This window comes from Apodemus sylvaticus, chromosome 13, assembly GCF_947179515.1.
Source record: "Apodemus sylvaticus chromosome 13, mApoSyl1.1, whole genome shotgun sequence".
Classification (NCBI taxonomy): Eukaryota; Metazoa; Chordata; class Mammalia; order Rodentia; family Muridae; genus Apodemus; species Apodemus sylvaticus.
The window spans coordinates 64,040,731-64,068,635 of NC_067484.1; the positions used below are offsets into that span (position 1 = coordinate 64,040,731).

Consider the following 27,905-nt stretch of genomic DNA (forward strand, 5'->3'; position numbering starts at 1 on the left):
ACAAATTTGAACTCCATAACAGCACGCACCAGTGTTCATTTCTCTGCAGTATAGCTGATAATTAATTAATACACATTAAGTTTTTATAAGTAAATGGGCGAGAAACAATCAGTCCCTTGAAGATAGGTTTTTAAAAAGATTTCTATATTTTTATGTGTATGGTGTTTTGCCTATATGTATACATGTGTGCCGCGTGCATGCCTCATGCCTGCAGAGGCCAGAACTGGAGGAAGAGTTACAGATGCCTGAAGTGCTATGTGGGTGCTGAGGACGAGACTCAGCCCTGCTTCTTGACTGCTGAGCCATCTCCGCAGGCAACTTGTTTTATTTTTGAGAGAAGTGTCCGAGTATTTATTCTAACTTGTCTTAAACTTCCAGGTTCCTGCCATCCTCCTGCCTCAGCTTCCCTAAAGATAGATTTAGAAACAAAAATAAAACATCACAAGCACTAAACCATTACAGTGACTAATGTGATTTTAGGGGATAGTTTACTGTGTTTTATTGTTACTGTTCTGTGTGGCTTGAAATTTTTTTATTGTATAGCTACAGTTGTAATGAAACTAGGAAAACCTTCAAATAACTAATTGTCCCTATGCAAAAGCCATTCTCAAGGCCCAGCCTTTCTCCAGATCATTCCCTCTTGCACAACTTGGCCATATGTCAATGACAGTAAGGAAGCCCCAGAGGCAAAATAAATGGTTTTTATTTTGCTCATGCCAAAAGCTAACATAGGGCATGCGTGGTGGGATTAAAGACAGGCCGGAGAGCAGAGCTCTGCCGTTGGTATGCAGATGTTGGTATGCAGATGTTGGTATGCAGATATAGCACGGGAATGACACTGTCCAATTCCATGCATGGCTTCATTCTCTTTATTTTAGGATTGGTCTGTGCTACTGCTATCGTTACTTAGTATTATATTTGGGTGTTGGGTAGTCTTAAAGCTGAACCAAATACTTGTTCAGTTCATGACAGTTAAATTATGATTTTCTCTGATAACCCAAAAGAACTTTTCACTTTGTAGGTATTTTTTTTTAATGAAAAAATTATGCTTATGGGACAGCCTGGACTATACAAAGAAACCCTGCTTCAAAAAACAAATTATCTAGTATTAATCAGTCCTGGGAAACAAATCACGTTAACTAGAGATCATGCTTATTTGCTTATTAGTCCTGGTCCATTCTAATTTGACTCCTAGGTTTCTGAACTTTTAGCGATGATGACAGTGTTATAACGAAAATCTCTGCGATTGTATATTTTATCACGTATTTAATTATTTTCTCTGGAGACAGAATCTCATGACACCAAGACTGGCCTTCAATTCATTATGTAGCCAAGAATGACCCTGAACTTCCTGAGTACTAGAACTACAGGCTGATGCCACCCCACATGGTGTATATGGTGCTGGGGACGGGGCCCAGGCCTTGGTGTCTGCTAGGCAAGCACTCCCCACACTGAGCTGTACCCCCAACCTGTTAACTTTGTGATCTATGGGGAGAGAAAGAGAGAGAGAAGGAGAGGGGAAGGGGAGGGGGAAAGGTAAGGCAAAGAGAGAGAGAGAGAGAGAGAGAGAGAGAGAGAGAGAGAGAGAGAATATGAATGTGTGTTGCTGAGGACTTTGGCAAGCTAGGCAGGCACTCTTCCACTGTAGCCTCAGTTGCGTAGTTCAAAATACAGAAGCAGAAATTTTGTTTGTACCTATTTCCCATTAACCTTCAAGACTCACAAGACTCTGCTCCATGTTTACATTCTGTGTCATCTAATTATGCCATCCCCCGAAGTGTTCCTGTCCTCATTTAGGAGGGATGGGGCTAGAAACCTGCTGTTGGACTTCCAGAGCCAGATTTAAGTCCAGGAAAGATGTGTATGGAGGGCTATTGTGTATTTGGCACAGACGAGTGTACGTACTTACTGTTGTCTACTCTGTGGCACAGTGACCGGTGTTGGTAGGTCCAGGACGCCATGTGGAGCGTTTTGGCGAATTTCAGGGTCTCTGGACTCAGACTCCTGGCTGGTGTCCTCCTTGCCCTTATGACTTCTCAGGACAAACCAGAAAATAGAAAAGTAGATAAAGCTACAGAGCAAAACTAAAAGTATCTCTTGTGGGAGTGTGCTTTTACTTAGAAAATGGAGAATAGTGGTGCCCTGTTTTAAATTTATTTGGAAGAGCCGGGCGGTGGTGGTGCACACCTGTAATCCCAGCACTCTGGGAGTTCAGAGGCAGGTGGATTTCTGAGTTCGAGGCCAGCCTGGTCTACAGAGTGAGTTCCAGGACAGCCAGGGCTACACAGAGAAACCCTATCTCGAAAAAACCAAATCAAAAAAAAAAATATTTGGAAGAAGAAAGAAATGATAGTTTGCTTTCTACAAACCTCTATTCTGAGATAGGCTTATTAATTTCTTAGCATTTGTGTCTGAACTGATTCTTTAATGTCAATAATATATTTGATTTGACCCAATACATCCAAAATATCATATCTCTATATAATTAGTATAAACAGTTGTTAAGGGCTGTTTTACATAAATTCCTAATGAGCTTCTGGCATCTATTGATTAAAGTATGCCATTACTGATCTGAAGGCTCAGCACCCATGTGTGGCCAGTGACTGCCTCTCGGAAACTGCGGTTTTGACTAAGAAGACAGAGGAAGCTTGCCATCTCTTGCCCTTAGCTTCACAGCCTCAGAACTAAGGCAGTCCAGCACTGATGCCTATGCATTCTAGCCGGTGCATTTATTAGTTTTGAGTTCTAATTTTGTAACTGAAAACTTCTGGATGTACTTATTTAGTGTGCATGTGTGCTTGTGCATGTGTGTACGTGTGCACATGTGTGCGTGTGCACATGTGTGCTTGCTCCAGGGCATGCACTTGCAGGTCAGAGGACAACTTGTAGGATTTAGTTCTCGCTTTCCACTGTGTGTGTCCTGGGAACTTAACTCAGATTGTCAGGATTGGTGAGGTAATTTTACCTGCTGAGACATTGCTCTGGCCCTTTTAAAAATAAGAAGAGCCCGGCGGTGGTGGTGGTGCATGCATGCCTTTAACACAGTACTAAGGAAGCAAAGGCCAGCTTGGTTTCCAGAACTAGTTCCAGGACAGCCTGGACTATACAAAGAAACCCTGCTTCAAAAAACAAACAAACAAACAATAAATGTATATATACTTGTATATAATATATTTTATATAGATAATACAAAATTTAATTCATCAGCGATTTCATACATATATGATCATGGACTTTGGTCACTTTCACCCCTCCCCCCATTGCTCTCTCTCATTCTATGTTCTTTCCTGCTGAAACCATTCTTCCCATGAGTCTCCCCTTCTCCTTTCATGGTGTGTGTGTGTGTGTGTGGTCCATCAAATTAAATTAGAACTGTTTGCACAAGCATGCTCTGCGGATTACTTACTGGGGGATGGGCTGTTACTTCTTTGTCTGATAACCATTTTCTGTTAGTAGCTCTTCCAGGAGGGGTGAGGCCATATGGACCCCTCCTCTTCTATGATAGAAGGTAAAGGCCCACAGCTGCTGTGAGTTCTTGAGCGCTCATGTAGTTCTGAGTAATCTTATTTACTCTTTTTTCCCTTACAATAGACTTTTATTGTACTGTTTGGACCATGATAGATGTACAGTTGCTTTGGTTTTTGTCATTGCTACTTGACCTAAGAAAGGCAGTTCTGAAAGACAGCTTTGCCTTCTCTACATCCCATACTATTCATAGTTTTGGGCAAGGTGAAGTGTCTTAGTCAGGGTTTCTATTCCTGCACAAACATCATGACCAAGAAGCAAGTTGGGGAGGAAAGGGTTTATTGAGCTTACACTTCCACGTTACAGTTCATCACTAAAGGAGTCAGGACTGGAACTCAAGCAGGTCAGGAAGCAGGAGCTGATGCAAAGGCCATGGAGGGATGTTTCTTACTGGCTTGCTTCCCCTGGCTTGCTCAGCTTGCTCTCTTATAGAACCCGAGAGCACCAGCCCAAAGGTGGTACCACCAACAAGGGGCCCTCACCACTTGATAACTAATTGAAAAAATGCCCCACAGCTGGATCTCATGGAGGCACTTCCCCAACTGAAGCTCCTTTCTCTGTGATAACTCCAGCCTGTGTCAAGTTGACACACAAAACTAGCCAGTACTTGAAGTATCTGTATCTTCAGTTTCTCCCTTGGTGGAGGTTTTGCTTTGGGAGATGTGATGAATCTTCTACCCTCAGTGTAGCATCTCAGTGACTCCTGTCTGAGCTACTCCATGTCCAATACTCCATCCTTGACGGTATGAGACCTCACATCTGACTTTAAAATGCTCAGCTGAGTAGATACTAAGAAGGCTGAAGGTTCAGTTTTTATGAAAATTTCAGTGAAACCATTCCTATAATAGTACAATAGACATTGAAAGCACACATGCAATTCTACAAACAGATTAAATTAGTGGGTTGAACAGCCTAGTTTTATAGTTTTATAGAGGCTCCTCTGGTGAATATTACTCATTCTAATAAATAGGTATCTAACCTTTGAAGTTGTCAGTTTTAGATTTCTTGACTAAAAGTGCCAAGTTTCAAGTAATTACCTGACAAATCAAGTAGTATGATTTATGTCTTTCAAGAGGTAATTGTTGGGCAGTTTCTTTGTGCACCCATCTCTTTCTTCCTCAAGAATCATTTACGCCTCTGACAGCAGCAGATGTGGTAGTTGGGTGACTTCTGTGAGAATTTAAGGTTGGTACAGCCATCTTTTGATCAATTTCCAGACTCATGGTTTCTCTGGCTCTACCCACTTTACTTGACAATTATTTCTAAGCCTCGGTCCTGATGCTGAAGGGCTTGAGGGTGTTGTTACCTAATAGCCTGAATAAGTACTACTGCTTTCATCTGCAGACACAACTCCCTCTCCTCACATTGACCTTGATTTCCAGAACACCAGAGGGTGATCTGACAATTAACAGAGTGCACTGCTGGTTATGACAAGCTGAGCCCAAGGTCCCTTCTGCTCAAACTCTACATCTGGGAAGAGAGAGAGCCTTATCCGGGCTCAGGATGACTGACCTCTAAAAGGACCACATTTGCCTTCTGCTGTTTGTGTTCACATAATCAGTCTGTTCTGTTTTCCTTACCACTTCCTGCCTTGTGGGGGTTTTGCCTGATGTCATGGTTTTCTGTAACCTGGAGTCATGCACAATGTGTGATGTGCAAAAGATGCTCCTCTCTGTTTGACAGAAGAATGCTTGATGTTCATGGGATTCAGGTGGTACATCTAGTCAATACTGGGAGTGGTGGATGGGACTGAAAAAGGGCTGATACGGGAAAAGGTCAGAGGGCAAGTAGAATTTGGGAAACTCTGGTGGGATTGGGTAGACGGAGTCTTGTGCAGTGATATGGGGAGGTCTCATTGATGTTCTTGGTCACCTGTATGCTCTATGCTCTGGGAATAGCTGACTTGAGCTCAATCACAGAGTGATATGAAGACTTAGTAAGATCCCAAGTGGGACTGGTCTACTCTTTGAGGGTTTAAACATGGAGCGAGCACGAGTTATTGTCACTAATGGTGAGTGAATGCTTCCGATGTTGAGTAGCTCTTAAAAGGAACCATGCTTGAAAAGTGATGATCACTGAGTTGGAAACAATGATGTTTAGCCAGGACAGCATTCTGTGGCACTTACAAGTGAGAGCTTTTGAAATATCTTAGTGGACATATATTGATTTTTTTTTAAATCCTCCATTGGTTTAGAGTTGTGTCTTAGTCCAAGGTTCAGAGGGGAAATAAGAAGTATAACTATGTTACAGCGAGTCTAGTTTTATAGAGGCTCCGGGTGAATCTGCCTCGAAGCTTTGCAAACTTTGATAACCAGCCGTTGTCCTGTGGCCTTACTGATAAGCAGATATGGAGCCGGCACCCCCATTTTTTCCACAAAGTTCTTGTTAATCTTGTAAAGCGTGACAGGAAGTTGATAATCTGATTCTCCGGCAAGCAGCAAACCCTTCCCAGTGGAAAAAAATTCTTGCTAAAAAGCATAGGAAACTCAGCAGGCTCTTGAATGTACACGAGAGTGAGAGGAATGACAGATGAAGGGACAGGTGAAGAAGCGAGACCTCTGGGATCCTGATGCATGAGAAAGTGTCTGCTACCCCCTGCCATCAGGGACCACATGCCGTGGGCACATTTCTTCCTTGTGTGTTAGTTTTGCCTCTATAATAAATCAAATACTTAGAATATTAAAGTGATAGTGTTTTATCGGCGAGGCAATAATGTGGTGCCAAACCCAAGATCCCAAGACAATAAAGAGGAACACTGAGGTGACAGTCTGCAGACTCAGATTACCCCATTGTCAGCAGGCTTGTTGACCAAGAAACTTGATTGTCATCAGAGCTGGGCTGTATTTTGTATTTTGTCACTGTGACAACATTCCGGAGGGAAAACCCCCAACTTAATAGGGGCAACATTTGCTTTGTCTCCCTTGTTCAGACATTCTAGTACATGGCTGGATGGTTCTGGTGCTTTCTATCAAGCTTGCAGAGAAAGCCACCCGCCTCTCAGCACCCAAGGAGAGGGAGGGAAAGAGAGAATGAGTCTGAGCTATACTCTTCAGAGGACCTCATGTTGTAGTTCCTCCTTTCTATCTGCTTCCCAATCTCAACCCAGGCCAAGAGATTAGCCCATTCATTATCTCAACCTTACCTCTGTCCACTCATTTCCAAAAAGCCCTACCTCTATATGTTGTATCTGGGATCAAATCTTCCGCAAATAAGCTTTGTATGAATGTTCTAACCATCGCAAAGGGGTGCTGGTTATTTTTTTTATTCACAACTAAAAAACTAGACTTCAGTTGAAAAAATGCTTCCATCAGTTTCACCAGTAGATTGTCTGTTGGGACATTTTATTGATTAATGATTGATGTGGGAGGGTCCAGCCCACTGGGGTGGGGGGGTTTCATCTCCAGAGCAGGTGGTTGTTAGATTGCATAAAAATGCAATCTGAGCAATTGTGTATTACCTAGAGAACCTTATACAGATGGCTTTATGTAACTGTGAGATAATTCAAGTAGTAGGTATAAATCTCATTTAACAGAGGAGTCGAAAGTTTAGAGAAGTTCCGGGAATTTACTTATGTGATATGGAAGCCAGGTGAGGACCCAAGAGGATGATTTCAGGAGTGGCCTCAACCATCCCTGTCCTGAAGTTGTGTTTGTCTATCTGTCCAGTAGGTAGCCTGTGTACTTGCTTATGTTAGCTGAAAACTGTGTACTTGAGAGATCTGTGGACTGTGTGAGTCTCCAGGGATCATGGCTACAGAGATGGGTTTTGCCAAATAGCAGGGGTGAGAGACCACATGATCTGTCATGGTGGGAGCGAGTGTCCGCCAGGGGGCCCACTGCAGCAGTGTTAGACTTGGGGGTTGTTCAGTGAGTGAGCCTGCTGACTGCAATGCCCCCTGTCTCCTTTGGGGCATCCCTCTTTCTGTGTGGTTATAGAAGGCCCTAAACTCGTGATTGGAACTGCGATGTGACCAAATCATAACTCCAGTGGAATATTTTCCCTCCCTTCAAAGGCACTTTAATTAAATTTCCATCATGAAGATAATTAGACATTAGACAAGGTTTGCCACACCTAGCCAGCCAGTACAGTAATCCAGGCCAGGATCTCACTAAGAGACTCTGCTTTTCTGTAAACTGACCTTTTGAGTCCGTGGCCCTGTGACCTGGGGATTTGTCTTTATCTGTGTTTTCCCTGGACTCTTATTTCCCCACATTTAGAAGGAAAGATACCTTAAATAGTTAAAATAGGAAAGGAGTCTTGGTTGTTTAAACGCCTGTTAATTTTCAGAGCTCTTAGATTCGGAATGTGTGCTCTCTTTCATGGTTCCAGTGTGCTGTATGTTGAATTGCCTGTGTATGGACACAAAATAACTCTGCTCCTGGCACTGCCAAAGGAAGCCAGTCTCATTCACAGATGTTGCCGTGTTGCTGTTGGCTGGTCGCTCAGCTGGTGAAGACTGCCCCCTACTGACCTTAGCTGCTGCATCATTTCCTTGACAAAATAATCTTGTACATCTTTTTTTCCACCCGTCTTCCTGCCCTCCCCCTTCCTTCCTAGTACATTTAGTGATTTCTTACTACATGCTAGTTATTATAAATGAAATTGATATTGTAATGGAGAAAAAAAGAGGTACTTCTACTTAGAAAAAAATTAGACTTCTTTAGTAAGACATTTGACTGCTAGACACTAGAGTGACACGTGGACACACATACTTAGAATCATGACGTATTGTTCATAACAGCACTGTTGATAATACACACAAGTCAGACCATGCTACCTGTCAGTGCTGAAAAAGGATAAGTAATGTCGCATGTTTTCAGCAAGCGGAACGTTAGGCAGGGATGAAACTGGGCATTCTCTACCTACATGCAGCAAACATAGGTGTCTGGTAAGTGTAACTCAGTGTCTGAGTAGTCAGGCTTCATCTGTTCCACCTCAGTAAGCGGGCAGAGAGGTGACAGCTGATGTTTGGACAGGGTGAAGTAGAGGAATTCCATTCTAGGGACAATGACCCTGGGGGAGGCAGTTGACTTGGAAGTAAAAAGAGAAGGAGCTGTGAAAATATCAGGCAGTAGCGGTAAAAAGGGCAGAAAGGCGTGGCCTCCAAGGGTCAGCGGAAATAAACTGGACACAATGGGTGACTGATGAACAGAACTGTGATGCTTGTGGCTGATGATCTCCTGGGTATCAGTGAGTAGGGGCAGAGAAAGGGAAGGTTTGTGGTTGAGCATGATGGATCTGAATGGGATCAACTCTTCTGCCCTTGGGTAAGTTTTTCAACATCTCTTTAGTACAGTTTCTTCATATTTATACAGAGGAACTAATTTCCAATGCATAGGCAGCCTCTGGGAATGTATAGTCCAGTGTATAATGTACACGGCCACCATGGAGAGTTTTGAGTGTGAACAAGAGTGTGGGAAATCTGTGTAAGGCGAGTGTGGTGTTGTCCTGTCTGTAGGCGTAAACAGAGAGGAAGCAGAAGGAGGAAACACCACCCACTTGTTATAAACACCACCCACTTCATGTGCAGGCTAGAGAGGAAGAACCAACCTTTCAGAGTATGGGAGACCCACAAGGTGATTAATGATGGGCTAGCCCATGCTAGCTGCACTTTTACTGAAAATGGTTCTTGGTTGTTCAGAACATATCCAGAATGTTTTACGTCTATAGAAATGATAGTCATGGCTTACTACTAATTTTATATTATTGCCAAAGTAATATGTACCTAGTATATAAGATTTATAAACAACACAAGAGTATAATAAATAAATTGCAACTCTAATCCTAATGCTTCCAGATTTTGTTAACATTACAGTCTATCCCGTTTTGTTTCTTTTAAAATGTATTTATGGTGTATAGGGATTTTGCTTGCATGTTTTCTGTGTATCCTGATTTCCACATGCATTGCCTGTGGAAGTCAGGAGCGAGCATTACAACCTCTGGGACTTGGGAACTGGAGTTACAGATGGTTGTGGGCTGCCACACAGGTACTGGGAATCAAACCCAGGTTCACTGGAAGAGCAGCCAGTGCTCTTAACAACTGAGCCATCTCTTCAGCTCCTTTTTTTTGTTGTTGTTGTTTTCTTTTAAAAATTGTGTGTGCATGTGTGGATTTGTGTGTGTGTGTGTGTGTGTGTGTGTTAGAAGCTGATAGCTCACTAATGGTAGAGAATGTTCTTGGTTGTTGGGTCACCTCACTTTCTGCTTTGTTTGGGAAAGGGTCTCCTGTTTGCCACTTTCTACACTAGGGTAGCTGGCTCACGAGCTTTTGGACATTTCCTGGGATTCTCCTATCTCTTCATAAATGCTTTAGGATTATAGACACGATCTATAATCTAGCTTTCCATGAGTTCTGGGGATCCTCCCACTTGTGTAACTGTTTGCCCACTGAGCTATCGCCTCAGCCCTAATTCTTTCCTGTTTTTCAGTGATCACAAACCAGAAGAAAACAGCTGATGTTAAGCTACGCTGCATAGCCAGCAGTGGGTTACAGAGACATTTAAACAGAGGCTCGTCCCGACAAGAGGCATTTGGGATAGTCTTGTGTCAGTCTTGTGTCACAAGGAGAAACTACTCTGTGCTTTGAGTTATTGAGAAACTTCAGTATTTTCTTCTCTGGCTGTCTTAAAGTACAGTACAGTGAACTCCCGTCTTCTGGATGGCAAGGACGTGACCCTTGTTACCACCTGCCTGCTGCTCTCTGACACGTGGATAAACCTGAGCATGCTTTTCTGAGAACCCACTTTTCAAACTGGCAGAAAGAAACACTGGTTAGAATATGATCTAAGAGAGACTTTGATTAATCCCTCACCTACACGTGCTTGAGGACTGAAGGGTTCATCTCCCGAAGAGTGGGAGCCTCTTCAGCTTCTCATTTTAAATATTAAAATCACTGTAAAAGTCTACACCGACTAATCCAGAATAAAGACAGGAGAGATTAGTGTCACTAGAATGTGGTTTTACATGAACAAAGCACTTTAAGTGAGCTTAAGGCTAAGAGGCTGCTTAGGCAGAGGTGTATGTGTCCTTTTGGGTAGGATAACTCTCTATGCAAGGTAGGAGGTGAGAGGGAGGAGGCCTAAAGTTGTAGGTTTTTGCTGTGAGCTTCATCTAAACGTAGGTACTGCTGTTAGACCTAAGGAAGAGTTTATGGGCTGGGGCTGATTCTAAGTGATGGAGAACTTGCCATCTTGCATAAGGCCCGGAATACTTAGCACTGGGAAAAGACTAGAAAAGACAAGGTCATACTACCTATATTGACTAAAACCATGTCTTGTTGAGTCCAGTGTTTCTCAGAATATTTTTTGTGTGTTTCTGATGCATGTATATATACACACCCAGGAACATAGGCACAGGAGATTTGGGCTCTTTCTCCTTTCTGTAAGATATAAATAAGTAAGGAGAATTGAGAAAATATTTTCCATACCGAGTAGTCTACTTGCAAAGAATTTTATCTAGTTCATTTAACAAATGTGGTCGCACTCATGGAGTGTAAGAATTGCCCTGCAAATGGGGCCTAAGGAATTGTCTACAGGCATTGGTTGTGGAAGCAAAGGTCACTGGTGCTCCAGCAGCGTTATTCTGTGTCAGTTACTCTGCAGGGAAGTCCCTTTCCTTGGGATACCGTCTAACTCCGATACCATGCGCTTCCTGAGACTCTCACAGGATTGATGAAGTCCGTGCCATGCATGGACATTTTTAGATAATGTGTGCCGGTTAGTTGTTTTTTTTTTGTTTTGTTTTTGTTTTGTCACTTTGACACAAGGTAGATTCATCTGAGAGGGAACCACAGTTGAGAAGGCAAGGCACCTTCTTTGGAAGTGATTGATGTTGGAGGGCCCAACCCACTACAAGCAGTGACGCCCTTGGACGTCCATCCTGGGTGCTGTAAGACAGCTGAGCAAGCCGGGAAGTAGCATTCCTCCATGGGCTCTGCTTCAAGTTCCTGCCTCCAGGCTGAGTTCCTGTTCTGATTTCCTCAGGGATGGACTGTGATGTGGAAGTATAAGACAAATACACCCTTTCCTCCCCAAGCTACTTTTTGGGAATGGTTTTTATTACAGCAATAGAAAGCAATCTAGGGGTGTGGCTCTTCAGGTTTTGTCTGAGGCTCCAGATTTGTGCCTCGGCCCTAATAGGCTTTCTGCCTTGGAAAGCTTTGCCTCCATCGGCTGAGGCTGACTCTCTCAGACTTGCCCCTTTCCTGTTACACGACACTGAGATCCTGGAAGAGTCTCTAGGCCTCTGTATGGCATGGGAAAGAAAAAGCAGGTTGACGACCTAAGAGGACGTGAAGTGAAGGGTAAGCCACAGTTAGCGGGTGCCTTCACTGAAAATGTTTCTTAGTCCCACTGGCATTTTAAAAAGGAATGTTTTGTTTTTATAAAACCGATATTCGAGGCTGTTGTATTTTTGTGGTGTATATGTGTATGGTGTATGTGTGTGATGTGTAATGTGCATGTGTGTGTCTGAGGGTATGGTCATCTCTCTGTATGTATAGAGGCTGGAGGAAGACATTAGGTGTCCTGCTTATTTTCCATGAGACGGGACCTCTCACTGAACCAGGAGCTAGCCTGGCTACCATCACATCCCTCTGATCCTTTGGGTCCACCTGCCCTAGCCTGTGCAGTTACAGGCAAGTGTGTGTTGTTATACATAGTTTTTTAATGTGGGAATTTGCACTACGCTCTTCATGCTTCCCAGGAAGCAATCTTACCCACTGAGTCCTTTCCGTGGCTCTGCGATATTTTTATGTGTGTGTAATTATATACAATATATAATATAGAGCATATAGTAACTGTGAAGTCGATGGTTTCATCAAATGAATGAGGCCAGGCCAACTACAACCCAAGTCTCTAGTGGGGATGTGTACACTCAGTTTTGTATAGCTAAGGAATCTGAACTTCCTTTTCCTTTCTAGAAGGTAGTTTCGCTGAGTTCTTGGTTTATTTTTTTTTCTTTTGGTGTGCTGACTGAATATATTAACCCAATTCCCTCCAGCCTGTGAAGTTTCCAATGAAGAAATAATCCCCTGCCAGCCTCCCAGAAGCCCCTTGTATGCGACAGGTTACTTTTCTCTTGCTGCCTTCAATAATCTTCCTGTGACCTTTCATACTGGGTAACGCGCCTGATGTCATTTCTTCAGACACCTCCGAGTTGGAGTTTGTTGAGATTTTTGAATTTGTATGCACATTTCCTGTTTTTAAAATCTGGGGATTTGGGGCCAGTATTGCTTTGTGTAATCTCTCTTCTCCTTTTTCAATGGTTTCTCCTTTAAGACTCCACGTGTGTGTGAGTAGTATAATGCAATCTATCAGTATAGCATGGGCTGCCCACCTGACAGCATCCATATATCAAAGCCCTCACCAGGTCTCTTCATTTTTATGTCGTCAACAGCCTGTCCTCAAGTTCCTTGCTACTGCTGCTTTCTCTCCTTTAAGTGGTTTATATTCTCATCTTGTTCACAATTCAAATTCCTGAATTCATTTAGTTGTTTGATTTTTGTGTGTGTGTGCCTAATTGAACCTCTTAAAAATAATTATTTCAAGTTCATTGTTAGGTAATTCATGTACCTGTTTCTTTAGGGTGAGTTTCTAGAAATTTATTTGGTTCTGTGACTGGGCCATTTTCGCATGTGTGTGTGTGTGTGTGTGTGTGCCGGTGCTCATAAGTCCTGTGTTTTTTTTTTTTTTTTAGAGAGATTTGGATCTATGTAACAATAACCCGCCTTTCCCATTTATCATGGACAGACTTTTTAACAGAGGAGCCTCAGGCGTCAGCAAAGCAAGAGAGTGTGCAGGCCTCTCAAACTTTTTCCAGAGTATCTTCTATTGGAGTTTATACAATTTCACAGATGCAGAAGAAGGCTCTATTATATGGAGCCGGTTGTGATCTGTTTCGGGTACTGCAGGCTCTTAAAGGCTGTACCTACCTGCTGTGTTGGCTCCCCCCCCCCCCCCCCCCCCCCCAGTGACCAGCAAGCCTCCAAGTGTACTGCTTCCTCCTGCCCTTGAGTCATGTCCCCGGGCAATGCTTGCTGAAGCCTGTGTTGAAAGAACATTTATCTCCTTTTGCTTATGTAGGAGAAACTGGCTTTTGTAGTCTTTTTCCTCTTTCTGCTCTGCTGTGCTAGCTGGGAGGAGCTATCAGTGGTTGGTGGCTAATTTAGATGGATTAAGGAATATCTAGGGCAATAGTGAGGCACAGGGTTGGGTGTCTATAAGAGCTTCTCTAGTCTGGGTTAAGTTAAACTGGGGAAAATCCTCACTGGATGTGGGTGGCACACATACACACACACACACACACATACACACACACATACACACACACACACATACACACACACACACACATACACACACACACGCGCGCGCACGGCACTGAGGTCCTGACTGGAGAAAAAAAGGAGAAAGAAGAAAGCCAGCTGAGGGCCTTGTTTTGTTTGTTTGTTTGTTTGTTTTCTTCTTGGTTTGTGAATCCACTGAGATGTAGGCAACTAGGTTCCCAATGGCATGGACCAGAGCTGGCCAGGCAGCCAGACTTTCTCCACCACCATGGCTCCATCCTATGAACCAGGACCTGAAACACCTCTCCTCACAGCCCGGCATGGTGCTGTGTGCTATTAACTTAGCACTTGGCAAAAGCTTTTTCAGCATCTAATGAAATGACCATGTGGTTTTTCTCTTCGAGTTTGTTTATGTCGTGGATTGCATTGATGGATTTCCATATATTGAACCAACCCTGCATCCCTGGGATGAAATAAAGTCTACTTGATCATGTTGAATGATCATTTTGATGTGTTTTTCGAGTCGGTTGGCAAGAATTTTTTTTTTCTTCCAGACAGGGTTTCTCTGTATAGCCCTGGCTATCCTTGAACTTACTCTGTAGACCAGGCTGGCCTTGAACCCAGAAACCCACCTGCCTCTGCCTCCCAGAGTGCTGGGATTACAGGTGTGCAGTTGGCAAGAATTTTATTGAGTATTTTTGCATCAATGTTCATAAGGGAAATTGGCCTGAGGTTCTCTTTCTTTGTTGCATCTTTGTGTGGTTTTGGTAACTGCGTAATTGTGGACGCGTAGAATGAGTTGGGTAGTGTTCCTTCTGTTTCTATTTTGTGGAATAGTTTGAAGAGTATTGGTGTTAGGTCTTCTTTGAAGGTCTGACAGAATTCTGCACTAAAACCATCTTCTCCTGTGCTTTTTTTGGTTGGAAGACTTTCAATGACCACTTCTATTTCTTTAGGGGTTATGGGACTGTTTAGATGATCTATTTGATCCTGATTTAATTTTGGTATTTGTTATCTGTCTAGGAAATTGTCCATTTCCTCTAGATTCTCCAGTTGTGTTGAATATAGGTTTTTGTAGTAGGATCTGATGGTTTTTTTTTTTTTAATTTCCTCAGTTTCTGTAATATCTCCCTTTTCATTTCTAATTTTGTTTATTTGGATACTTTCTCTGTGCCCTTTGGTCAGTCTGGCTAAGGGTCTATCTATCTTGTTGATTTTCTCAAAGAACCAGCTCCTGATTTTGTTGATTCTTTGTATGGTTCTCTTTGTTTCTACTTGATTTATTTCAGCCCTGAGTTTGATGATTTCCTGTCTTCTACTCCTCTTGGGTAAATTAGCTTCTTTTTCCATACTCCACTATGTTCATAGCAGCCTTATTTATAATAGCCAGAAGCTGGAAAGAACCCAGATGTCCCTTAGTGGAGGAATGGATACAGAAAATGTGGTATATTTACACAATGGAGTACTACTCAGCGATTAAAAACAATGAATTCATGAAATTTTTAGGCAAACGGTTGGAACTGGAAAATATTCTAAGTGAGGTAACCCAATCACAAAGAATACACATGGAATGCAGTCACTGATAAGTAGATATTAATTAGCCTAGAAGCTCTGAATACTCAAGACACAATTAACATATCAAATGATTCCCAAGAAGAAGGAAGGAGAGGGCCCTGGTCCTGGAAAGGCTTGATCTAGCATTGTAGGGGAATACCAGGACAGAGAAATGGGAGGGGGATGATTGGGGAATTGGCAGAGGGAAGGGGGCTTATGGGTCTTATGGGGAGGGGAGAACTGGGAAAGGGGAAATCATTTGGAATGTAAACAAAGAATATAGAATTTTTTTTAATTTGATATATTTTTTATTTACATTTCAAATGATTTCCCCTTTTCTGGCTCCCCACTCCCCGAAAGTCTCATAAGCCCTCTTCCCTCCCCCTGTTCCCCCATCCACCCCTTCCCACCTCTCTGTTCTGGTATTGCCCTATACTGCTACACTGAGTCTTTTCATAACCGGGGGCCACTCCTCCGTTCTTCTTGGACATCATTTGATGTGTGGATTATGTTTTGGGTATTCCAATTTTCTAGGCTAATATCCACTTATTAGTGAGTGAATACCATGATTGATCTTTTGAGACTGGGTTACTTCACTTAGTATGATGTTCTCCAGCTCCATCCATGAATTCATTGTTTCTAATGGCTGAATAGTACTCCATTGTGTATATATACCACATTTTTTGTATCTATTCCTCCATTGAGGGATACCTGGGTTCTTTCCAGCTTCTGGCTATTATAAATAGGGTTGCTATGAACATAGTGGAGCATATATCCTTATTACCTGCTAGGGAATCCTCTGGGTATATGCCCAGATTGGTACAGCAGGATCCTATGGAAGTGACCAGCCCAGTTTTCTGAGGAACTGCCAGACTGATTTCCAGAGTGGTTGTACCAATTTGCAACCCCACCAGCAGTGGAGGAGTGTTCCTCTTTCTCCACATCCTCACCAACACCTGCTGCCTCCTGAGTTTTTAATCTTAGCTATTCTGACTGGGGAAAGGTGAAATCTCAGGGTTGTTTTGATTTGCATTTCCCTAATGACTAATTATGTTGAGCATTTTTTAAGATGCTTCTCAGCCATCTGAAATTCTTCAGGTGAAAATTCTTTGTTTAGCTCTGTACCCCATTTTTAATAGGATTATTTGGTTTTCTGGGGTCTAACTTCTTGAGTTCTTTGTATATATTGGATATTAGCTCTCTGTCGGATGTAGGGTTGGTGAAGATCTTTTCCCAATTTGTTGGTTGTGGATTTGTCCTTTTGATGGTGTCCTTTGCCTTACAGAAACTTTGTAATTTTATGAGGTCCCATTTTTCAATTCTTGATCTTAGAGCATAAGTTATTGGTGTTCTGTTTAGGAACTTTCCCCCTGTACCAATGTCCTCAAGGGTCTTCCCCAGTTTCTTTTCTATTAGCTTCAGAATGTCTGGCTTTATGTGGAGATCCTTGATCCATTTGGAGTTGAGCTTAGTACAAGGAGATAAGGATGGATCAATTCGCATTCTTCTGCATGCTGACCTCCAGTTGAACCAGCACCATTTGTTGAAAAGGCTATCTTTTTTCCACTGGATGTTTTCAGCCCCTTTGTTGAGGATAAAGTGGCCATAGGTGTGTGGGTTTATTTCTGGATCTTCAATCCTATTCCATTGATCCACCTGCCTGTCACTGTACCAATACCATGCAGTTTTTTTTTAACACTATTGCTCTGTAGTATTGCTTGAGGTCAGGGATACTGATTCCCCCAGAATTTTTTTTGTTGTTGAGAATAGTTTTAGCTATCTTGGGTTTTTTGTTATTCTAGATGAATTTGAGAATTGCTCTTTCTAACTCTATGAAGAACTGAGTTGGGATTTTGATGGGTATTGCGTCGAATCTGTATATTGCTTTTTGCAAAATGGCCCTTTTAACTATATTAATCCTGCCAATCCATGAGCATGGGAGATTTTTCCATTTTCTGAGGTCTTCTTCCATTTCCTTCTTCAGAGACTTGAAGTTTTTGTCATACGGATCTTTCACTTGTTTGGTCAGAGTCACACCAAGATACTTTATATTGTTTGTGGCTGTTGTGAAGGGTGTCATTTAAAAAAAAATGACATAAAATAAAGTAAAAGTTTTTGATGACAGAAAACAAAGCAAAACAAAAAAACAAAACAAAACCCCAAAAACAAAAAACAAAAAAAAACCTTAGCACTCCGGAGCTGGGGACAGGATGATCAGGATGTCATGGCCAATCCCTAGCTTGCAGACTTTGAGGGCAGCCTAGGTTACATGACACCTGGTCTCATCACAAGTGACTCTGTCAATAAACAGTACAGCCATCTGCTGCACTTTCTTGCCTCAGGCATTTTGCCACAGGTTTTTTTTTTTTTTTTTTTTTTTTTTCCCAGTAGAAAAGTTGCTCCTACAGTGAGCGATAGCAGTCCACTTCTGCCTTTCTTTGGCATGACTGTTCTCGGTCCTGACCTCACTTGGGGGTACTCCAACTCCTAACTGGTTTCAGGAGATCTCACAAAGGTAATTTTGTTAGTGTATTTTTGTTAAATCATTGTTTTCATGGGAAGATGAGAACTGGAGTCTTCCTGTTCGGCCATCTTCTCTATAATTCCCAAGTGTAATCCAAATCTCTGTTTTATGGGATAGGGATAATGAATATTACTAGAACTTTGGTAATTAAAATGATAGAATTGTTAGCATGTCTGCCCCCTGTCACTTCTGCAGTAGGGATTCGATATCTATTACAGACTTCTGGCTTTGCAGTTTCTGCTTGTCTATCTCTCTTTAGCAACGGTTGCTAACATTTAGCAAATGCTTAGCACACGTCCATCATTTTTCATATCCGTGTTATATGCATAAACTCCTTTGTTATCATAGTTGTAAACAGGCAATGCTGGGATCCCATTTACATATGAGAAAATTGGTTAGACAAAGTAGATATTTTATTCACACTCAGGAAGCCTAAACTGGTCTCAAGATTCAATTTTAAGAGGCATTTCACTTTTAACTACATTTATTGTCATGGAGAAAGTCTAAGTTTGTCATACAATGAAAGGGGCTGTTGGCCCTGATTGCCTTGAAAATAAATGTATTGGATGTTGTGTACACTGAACTATAGTAACCTCAACTGCAAAATGAGTGATAGTTTCAGCTGGGGGCAGTGTTGGTGACCTGCTTCAGTTCTAGAACTTGGCAGGCAGAGGCAGATGGGTGTGTGAGTTCAAGGCCAGCACGGTCTGCAGAGTTCCAGGGCTACCAGAGCTATGTAGTGAGAATCTGTCTTGAGAAATACAGCACCCTTCCTCCAAAGAGTGATCATTTTTTTAAAACTGTTTTTTTTTATTTTGAATTTTATATAAGAATTCAATGTGTTTTAATCATATCTACATCCTTCCCAACTCCTCGAGTCCCTCCTTCCCTTTCAACTTCATAGTCTTCATCTGTAATTATAACCCCCCCTCTCTCTCTCTCTGTCCTGAGTCCAATTAATGTTGCCCATATGCACATGAGTATATGGCTGACCACTTAGGCATGGCCAACCTATGGTGGGGGCGTTGTCTGTGAAGAAAACTTAAGTCTTTCTCAGAAACTGTGGATTACCTCTAGTTGGTAACTAGAGGTGATCCTTGTGAGCCCTTGTTGTATCCATGCTGAAATGCTGACTGGTGTGGTCTTGAGCAGGTTTTGTGCAGGCAGCCTTAGCTGTTGAGGGTCCACGGGTGTAACATCTTCATCATATCCAGAAGACATCACTCCTCCATGGTCTCTGGCTCTGATAACCTTTCTGTCCCCCTTCTCGGATGATCGAGGGGTTCTGTTATAGACGTTCCATTTGCAGAAGGGAACTCTGCAGGCCCTTGGTCTCTGCCCTTCGGTCAGTTGATGTGCTTTGCAAGGAGCCTTCATCTGCAAAAAAGCAGCTTCTCCATCTATGGACGTGAGGATTAAGTGATTGGAAAGCAACTGGAAACTATCTGTTGAGCAAAAATGGCTGTGGTAGCTTCTTGAAGAGGCATTTTGCATGGTGAAACAAATATTCTCTAATTCAAATTAGATTGTTGTTTATACTGAATAAACTATATAGTTAGGTCAACCTCAAATAGAATATTTTGTTGTAACAAGTAATAATTACGCAATTATTATGGATGTTATTTTGTGTTAATTATAAATGGTAATTATGTTGCTGAAGGTATCTATAATTTACATATCCAATGCAAAGTGACATGAAAGATGAAGTTTTTGACAATTACATGGAAAACTGTATTGTGCTCTATTTCTGCCCATCACCTTTCCTTTTCTCTCTCCTACGCTTGTTGACTCTTCTTAACTAGTTTCCCTCCTTGGCTTATAGCGTACTTTAATTTACTTTCTGCATATGCATATTTTATACAGATGGAAATTCATGGAGGTAAATTTTGTATGTCTTTTTTGTTGTTGTTGTTTTTGCAGGACAGAGTTCATCCAAACAGGCAGAATTTCCATCACAGGGGCTGGATTTCTCAACTGTATTTTGGAAACTTTTGCTAGTACATTCTTAAGACAAGGAGCCCAGAAGGTAAGCTTGTTTCTGCTTTGAACTAAGTTAGTTTAAAGAAGACATGGAGGTTTCGGTTGGCTGTTGACTCAGACATAGTAGAAGAATGTCATGAACAGATAGGATAAAAATAAGGGAGTTAATGAGTAAACATATCCCCAGAATTTCTCTTAATAATTGTTATTTAAGCCAAGAATTTACCCTTCTCCTTTGAGCCCAGGCTGAACCAGTCTGAATATGTTCTAAGGAGTGCTGCACAGGACTGCTGAGCTTGGTAATATGCTCTTGGCCTAGTTAAGGGGTTTCTGTCATGGATCCAGACTGGTTTAGTCTATCTGGAAGGGAGTAACTGAAATCCTAGAAGGTCTGAAGTCACTTTTATTCACTGAAGCATTATTGTGCTATTTTCTGCTAGAGTACAAAATGTGCATTTGTTAAAAAAAAAAAAAAAAAAAAGGAGGGAAAAATAACACTGCTACCCTCCTATCTGCAAAACTGCTACCTCAAAATAATGCCCCTGGTGAGAAAATTAATTTTATCACTGTGCTGCTGACTGAGTTGACTCCTTGTTCATCTATTAAATCCCATATTAGAAAAGCCATAATAATAATTAAGTATAATTGTTTTGCACATAAGTCTATTCATCAAAAAGAAGGGATCCCTTTTGGGAGAGATAATATTTAAAAGTTTAGTTGAGGCTTCTTATTATTAAATTGGCTGCACATAGACATTTGTGAAAAGAAAATCCTTTCTGGTGGTTCGTATGAAAACAGGTAGGACTCTGTATGCATCCTGGGGGCTTCTGGCTTTTGCACCTGAGATAAATACATGTCCCATTCATCCGAGTGACTTTGCATTTTACCTCTCTTCAGTCTGAGCCTGCTAATATTTGTTAATTATGTCTTGATCCCCATTTTATTGGTGAAAGATGATTAAATAAGGATGTCTCGTGTAGTCCTGCCATCTCGCCTATCTTCTTACAGGAGAGTACCTGCATTGTACTGTGTAAAATGTGGATAAATGGATTTATTCTGTCACAGGAGTAGTAAAATTTAGGCTGTAGACTCCCATCCCTTGTTTCATTGGCAAGTGTTCACTCCCATCTGGCGCCCCAGGCAGATGCGGTAACATCCTTACCATCTCAAGACAATGTCACACTGATGGCTGTGCTGGGGCAGACTCGTGTGGTACCCATGATTCTTGTATATGTTAGGATTCTCTGGTTGCAAGTGACAAAGTACACTTTAGGTTGGTCATTGGAATGGTGCAAGGGTGCTGAAACCGGCTGATGGCTTCAGGAAGGGCTGCCCTAAGGTGGGAGCTTCTGAATATCTTCGTAGGATTTGTTCTCCAACCCAGTCTATCCCTGACTATATATAGAGACCCTTGTGTGCTTTGGTACTTTTTCCCAAAGTCTCATTCTCTCATTTTAGTGGGATGTGAGTCTCCACTGTCAAGGGATTATGTCGAATAAAGTTCTAGCCAATGAAAAGACTGCCAGCATCTATCTATCTATCTATCTATCTACCCATCATTTATATGTATCTATCTCTGTATCTCTGTATCTATTATCTATGTATATGCATCTATGTTTCTATGTATCTATCATCTTTGTTCATTCATTCATTTGTTTCTTCCTCTTTCCTTCTTTATTTCCTTCCTTTTCTTTTTGTTTCTGCCAGCAAAATGACTATCCATTTATTTCTTCATTTTCTAATATCTCTGGAAAGAGAGGGCCTTGTTTGTAAGCAGACCAAACAGGACTAGGAGATTGAGTGATAGCTATAAAACACGACCTTCTTCTCTGCTGTTACAGTGGGGATCAGGGCTGAGGTCTCGTCTCAGAGAAAGTATTCCCTAAGCATTTTTTTGTTTCTAGCATGTACTCATGATAGACTCTGTACTCTAATGGGGGGGGGGGGAGAGAGAGAGAGAGAGAGAGAGAGAGAGAGAGAGAGAGAGAGAGCATTCTGTTCCTACCTCCCTTTCTCCCCCTCTCTTCACTCTCCACCTCCCACCCCCATAAGTGTGCTAGAAGAGGATGCCAGGTGTCTTACTGTCTCTCTCTGAACCTGAAGCTAGTTAGCCTGGTGGTCAGTAGGACCCAGCTATCCACCTGTCTTTCGTCCACCCATTGAGTTTGGGTTACAGGTGTGTGTGTGTGTCCCCAGTTTTTTATGTGGGTGCTGGTATCTGAACTCAGGTCCTCATGCTTGCACAGAGAATGTTGTTACCCACTGAACCATCTCTTCAGCCACAGCTTTATTAATCTTGATCCTGATTCCTCTGTAACCCGTGATACCTTGGACAGCGCCTGGGATGTGCATATGCAAATAAACAGACCGGAAATGGAATGAACAGGAGGTGCCTTGTTGGCTTCTCATGAATATTCACTCGGACAAAACCAACTGTACCAAGCGACTCTAATGCTTTAACCCGAGGAACCCTTTATTTTTCATTATGTTCAGAAGTCAGAGAATATATCCAACTCCACCAGCTTCTCTAATTTTGCCTTCTGAAGAGGCTAAGATTAATTAGCTTTTCGGGTTTCAAAGGCATCCATGCTGAAGTGTCTTTTATCTCTTGCCCATGTGCTGCCGGTTCTAGGGCCGGCCTGCCTTCCTGGTAAACCTCAGAGCTGTGCTTGCATAACTGGTTTCTGCCCACGAGCCTGTGCCAGGGTCTTAGGTGACTGTACTTTCCCTTTTGAACTTTGTCTCTTGAAGCTGTTTAGCAGAGGTAACGGCAGGAGCTGATAGCTATTTTTTCCTAGTAAAAGCAAAACTAGACACTGAAACCTTTCTTTCTTTCTTTCTTTCTTTCTTTCTTTCTTTCTTTCTTTCTTTCTTTCTTTCTTTCTTTCTTTCTTCCTTTCCTTTCCTTTCCCTTTCTTTCTTCCTTTCTTTCTTTCTTTCTTTCTTTCTTTCTTTCTTTCTTTCTTTCTTTCTTTCTTTCTTTCTTTCTTTCTTTCTTTCTTTCTTTCTTTCTTTCTTTCTTTCTTTCTTTCTTTCTTTCTTTCTTTCTTTCTTTCTTTCTTTCTTTCTTTCTTTCTTTCTTTTTTTGAGACAGGGTTTCTCTGTGTAGCCCTGGCTGTCCTGGAACTCACTCTGTAGACCAGGCTGGCCTCGAACTCAGAAATCTGCCTGCCTCTGCCTCCCAGAGTGCTGGGATTACAGGCGTGTGCCACCACTGCCCAGCACACTGTTTGTAAGTCAAGGCCGGGCTATTGATGTGGGGCTATAGGCCGAGGTCACTTGTGTTTCTAAGCCTCTGGGGTTTATTCAATTGCATCTTTTCTCCTGTTCCTTCTATATTGAGTGCAGTTTGTAACTTGGGGCCCTTTCTGGCACACGCTGGATTTCACACACCAGTCAGAAGCTGTTCTCCTCTTGGGTTAGATGGTGTGGTTAGCAGAGTTATTGATTCCCTGAGATTGCCGAGCTCCAGGTTTGCCCCTGCAGTGGCAGCGCTTGTACATAGGTGGCAGCAGTCACCCTCCCATTGCTTTTGTGTTTTGTGACCCAGCAGAAGTCCCTTTGCTCAAGTTGGTTTATCTGCCAAAGAGGGATGTTTCTCCACTCCTAGAGATACGAGTGTAAAATGTGAGGGCTTTTAAGTGGAAGCACACAGCTCACGCATAAATGCATGGTCTCTTTGTTTTTAAGGGTGAAAAGCATCACTGTCACATGATCCTCTGCCATGCTCTCTTCTTATTAGGTCCCTCTCCCAACTCAGTGAACATGGAGAGTGCACAGTACTAGATTTGAAACCTTTTCAACTCCATAAGCGTCCTTTGATAACCATCGTGCGCTGGGCTTTGGGTAGAGTGTTGGAGATACATTGAAGTGAGATACATTTACAGGATGGAGACTGTGCCTTGTGCAGTTTTAGTTGGGGGTTGGTTGCTGAGGGTGAAAAACATGGCCGGCTGACAGTGACTAAACAGCTGCTGTTGTCAGGAGTGGGTGGCGCCTGGTGTCAGTGCTCAGTACTGAGTCTGAGGAGGGTATTAATGAGGCGACTCATGGGTGTGAGAGTTGCAAAAGGCAAGCCCTGTGTCCATTGTGCTCTGCCTTATCCACTTCTCTGAGCAACCAGTGACATAGGAATATCAGTTCTCCTTTTATCTACATAAGGAAACCAAGGTCCCAAGAGACAATGGTTTTCCCAAATCTTAGAAAGTAGGGCAACTGGAATGTTATCCAAAGGTTGTGTGAGCCCTGAGTGTGCTCCTGGTTTCGAACTCTGGTCCCACTTGTGATCTTTGCACTGTACTTAAACCTTGTGTGTGTGTGTGTGTGTGTGTGTGTGTGTGTGTGTGCTGGTCACTCACAGCGTTAGAAAGAAACAGGGGGCCTTTGCTTAGTCAGGAACGGCCTGCCTGCCACAAGAATCATGAAGACCTGACGTCAACCCCTGGAACTCCTGTTAAAAAGCTGGACTTCTACTCTCAGAAAGAAAAGTAGATCCTTGGGACTCGCTGGCCAGGCAACCTAGCCTACCCTCCTAGCAGCCCCCATTTTCCTGGCCTGAGTCCCTCCATCATAACCAGGTTCCCTCTTCCTGCATCCTTGCTTCTTCACTACACACATAAGCCCTTGCTGACTATTCTAAACACACACATTGGGCCCAGACACACACACACCTCCTAGGCCAGCAGGAGACTTTGTCTCAAAAGACAGGGTGGACAGCTCCTGAGAGCAACTTTGGGAAGTTCATCTCTGACTTACCATGTACATATATCTGCACACACACACACTTCCACAAACATCAACACACACACATACACACACACAGATGCACAGACACATAGAGACAGAGAAACACAGATGCACAGACACAGACAGATAGACATACACACAGACACACAGACAAACACAGACATAAATACGGACACACACATAGACACAGAAAGACAGACAAACAGATATAGGCACATGGAAACGCAGATGGACACACACACACAAGATCTTTGAGCTTTTTATTCAAATTTATTCGTGTGTGACTTTCTTCTTTTTGAATGGTTTTGGGTTGTTAGAGGCCCACATATAGAAATACTGTCATTTTATGTATTAATTTTGTATCCTAAAACTTTATTGAATTTATTTTTGTTATTCTCACATCTTTTCGGGGCAGATCTTTTAAATATCTTTACGTGGTAAGATCATGCGATCAACAAACATGCACATTTCTCTTCTTCCTTTCCTACTTGCATGCCCGTTACTGCCTCCTCTTGCCTGTTAATACTGTCTAGACTTTAGTACTATGTTAAATACAAGTGGTGAAGATAGTCCGTTTCTTTTCCTCACCCAGCTTTATGCACAACACCTATATACTTTCATTACTGTGTATCTTTCTCAAGCCTGTGCTGAAGGGAATCCGTAAACAAACACTAAGGCTGTCAGCCAGGGAGCACTGGACAGTGAGTCATATGACATGGTCCTCAATTTGGGAGACATCACACGGATGTCTAATAGAACCTGAGTACAGCCCCTTGGGACACAGAGAGATAGTAGGTAAATGCTGTTTTAATCTGCAAAGTTGGGGTAATTTGTTACTCAGCAATAAATATCCAATACAGTGGGTTTGAAAAAAAATCAGGTGATCAGATTCACTCTGCAGACCAGGCTGGCCTAGAACTCACAGAATTTGCCTGCCTCTGCCTCCTGAGTTCTGTGCCATCACACACAGCCTAGCCAGGGCTTTTCCAAAAAGGATTTTTGGACCACATATGTTAGACTGAATTTTCTTTGACAGGAGGGAATTGTATTCCCTATTGTCAAAAAAGGAATTTTAAAACATTGAAACTAACAACCACACACCCTAAACTGACATGTCCAGATTTTTTAGATATAGCATGTCCAAGTCAGACCTTGAAAGTCATTTTCACGTGGTTTGACTTGCCCACAGTTGTTTCTGTAGCAGATATTTCACACGCTGTTGCATGCCATCTCTCCTTCAGCCTTCTGATCAGTGTGATAAAGAATACCCGTGGTACAAATAATGGGGCCTTCTACAAGAGTGACTGAAATAACAAATTATTTTATCACACATTGAAAAATATATTTCACAAACTTAAAGAAAGAGCACGTCTGTGTGACTGTATAATGAGAACTCTGCATTCCGAGGCATTTGTAGCTGTCCCCAACCACGGAGACAAACTGGCTTAAAAAAGAACACTCTTATGACAAGATTGTTATCACTGTATTATCTTCCCAAGCCTCCACGGAGAAGTGAAAAGTGAATTCTGGCCCCTAAAGAAACCAAGCGGGAGCAGCTCACCCTAAAGCTGTGCTGTAAATTTGCCTTTTTGGAATTGGGGGCGGGGTGGGCCTGTGTAGCTGGTGGTAACTCTTATTGACTTGCAGAGATGGAAGCAAATCTTCCCAGGACCCTGTTCATTGTGTTGTAAAACACTCTTTCTCAGTGGGGTGGTGTTAACAAGAGGAAAGAGCTGGCACTGGAAGCAAAACCCATCTTGTCTGAATGGAAATTAGAGCTTAATAGAGTATGCACACAGATTCTCGTTTTGTCTGTAGTATTGCAGTCTCACAATGAGGAGAGCAGTAGAGTCAAGCACTCTTCTGAGCCAGTGGTCTGGCGTAGGATTGTCTGATCCTGAATGGTTTTAATTGAGATGTAGAGCCTCCATGATCAGGCAAGGACAGAAAAAGCTCTAGAATTTTGAGCTGATCCCTATATCACAAGTTTAGAATTTTGGCCTGATCTCTGTATCTCAGGTCCCGTTCATAGTATTAATGAGAGTCTATCTCTCACGTTCACTATGGTAGTTAATAAGGCACCAATTTCACCAGTGCAAACTCAGTTAACATTCCTTGTGCTATCATTCTTTCGAGGATAACGATAATAGAAATTTCTAAAGTGAAGTTGCTGATTAGAACAGTCGCTACGACCACTGGAGCATGAAGTCCCATGAGGGCACTGGGTGTGCCTGGCACATGACAGGACATAACGTATGCAGGCCATGCTATTACAGTGTGCATACTCAAGTGCTTTGGAGCAAATCACAGACAATGGTGAGGTTCAAACCTTGAACTAAAGAGTGTGCCTGCTTCTCAAAGGCTGTTTAGAATGAAGTGGAATTCTGGGCAGGTGCTCTGTGTAGTGACTGAATGTGAAGCTTTATAGAAAGGTTCGTTGGCCACTGGTCTGATAGTCTAATGACACACATTACAACCCAGACCCCAGCTTTTCCTCAAGAAAATGGGTGACCATAGTTTTATTCCATAGTGATCAGAAAGGATTTCATAAGCCTGTGAGAAGGCTTGGTATGTATTAAACTTCAATAATTACTAGTATTAAAAGATGTTTTCTGATAAAAAGTATATTTATACATAAATAGCTCTGTGTGTGTGTGTGTGTGTGTGTGTGTGTGTGTGTGTGTGTGAGTGAGTGAGAGAGAGAGAGAGAGAGAGAGAGAGAGAGAGAGAGAGAGAGAGAGAGAATGAAGGTAACACATGCACATGTGTCTGTACGGGTGTGGAAGACAGAGGACAACCTTTTGTCACACCTGAGATGCCATTCGCCTTGCTTTCTGACTCAGCGCCTGTCTCTAGAACCTGGGGATCTCTGGGCAGGCTAGGCTGGCAAGCCAATGAACAGCAGGGTTATCCACCTGACTGTGCCTCGCTGGCACTGGGATTGCTAGTGTATTCCGCTATGCCTGGCTTACTCCTATTCTGAGATTGACCTCTGGTCTTCATGTCAGCAAGACAAATTCCTTTTCCAAGTGAGCTACAGCGCTAGCCCTGTAACCAGCCTCTTAAGTACTTACTTGAGTATGATTTTGGTTATTTTGTTGTGACAAGAGTCTATTATACTATCCTTGGCTGCCCTAGAATTTGCAATATAGCCTAGTTGACCTGAAATTCATAATCTTCTTGACTTAGCTTCCAAGTTCAGGTTGCAGGTGTGGGCCACCATAGCCCCCCTCGATGACATTTTAGTTGCCTTTGGAAATGTCTTGGCATTTAACTGAGCTTGGCTGGAGG

At 42.4% G+C, this 27,905-nt stretch overlaps 1 protein-coding gene across 5 annotated transcripts in view; it reads left to right on the forward strand.

Annotated features, from left to right (window-relative positions):
• Positions 1-27,905, forward strand: part of Prelid2 (PRELI domain containing 2) — a 99,198-nt gene that overhangs the window by 42,666 nt on the left and 28,627 nt on the right. For 4 of the 5 annotated variants that reach the window (XM_052155858.1, XM_052155860.1, XM_052155859.1 and 1 more), the window contains one exon: positions 19,809-19,914. The exons of the other annotated variant lie outside the window; for it this stretch is intronic. In XM_052155858.1, the coding sequence (XP_052011818.1) occupies positions 19,809-19,914 (106 nt within the window). The remainder of the gene's footprint in view (positions 1-19,808; positions 19,915-27,905) is intronic. 5 annotated transcript variants of the gene reach the window in all.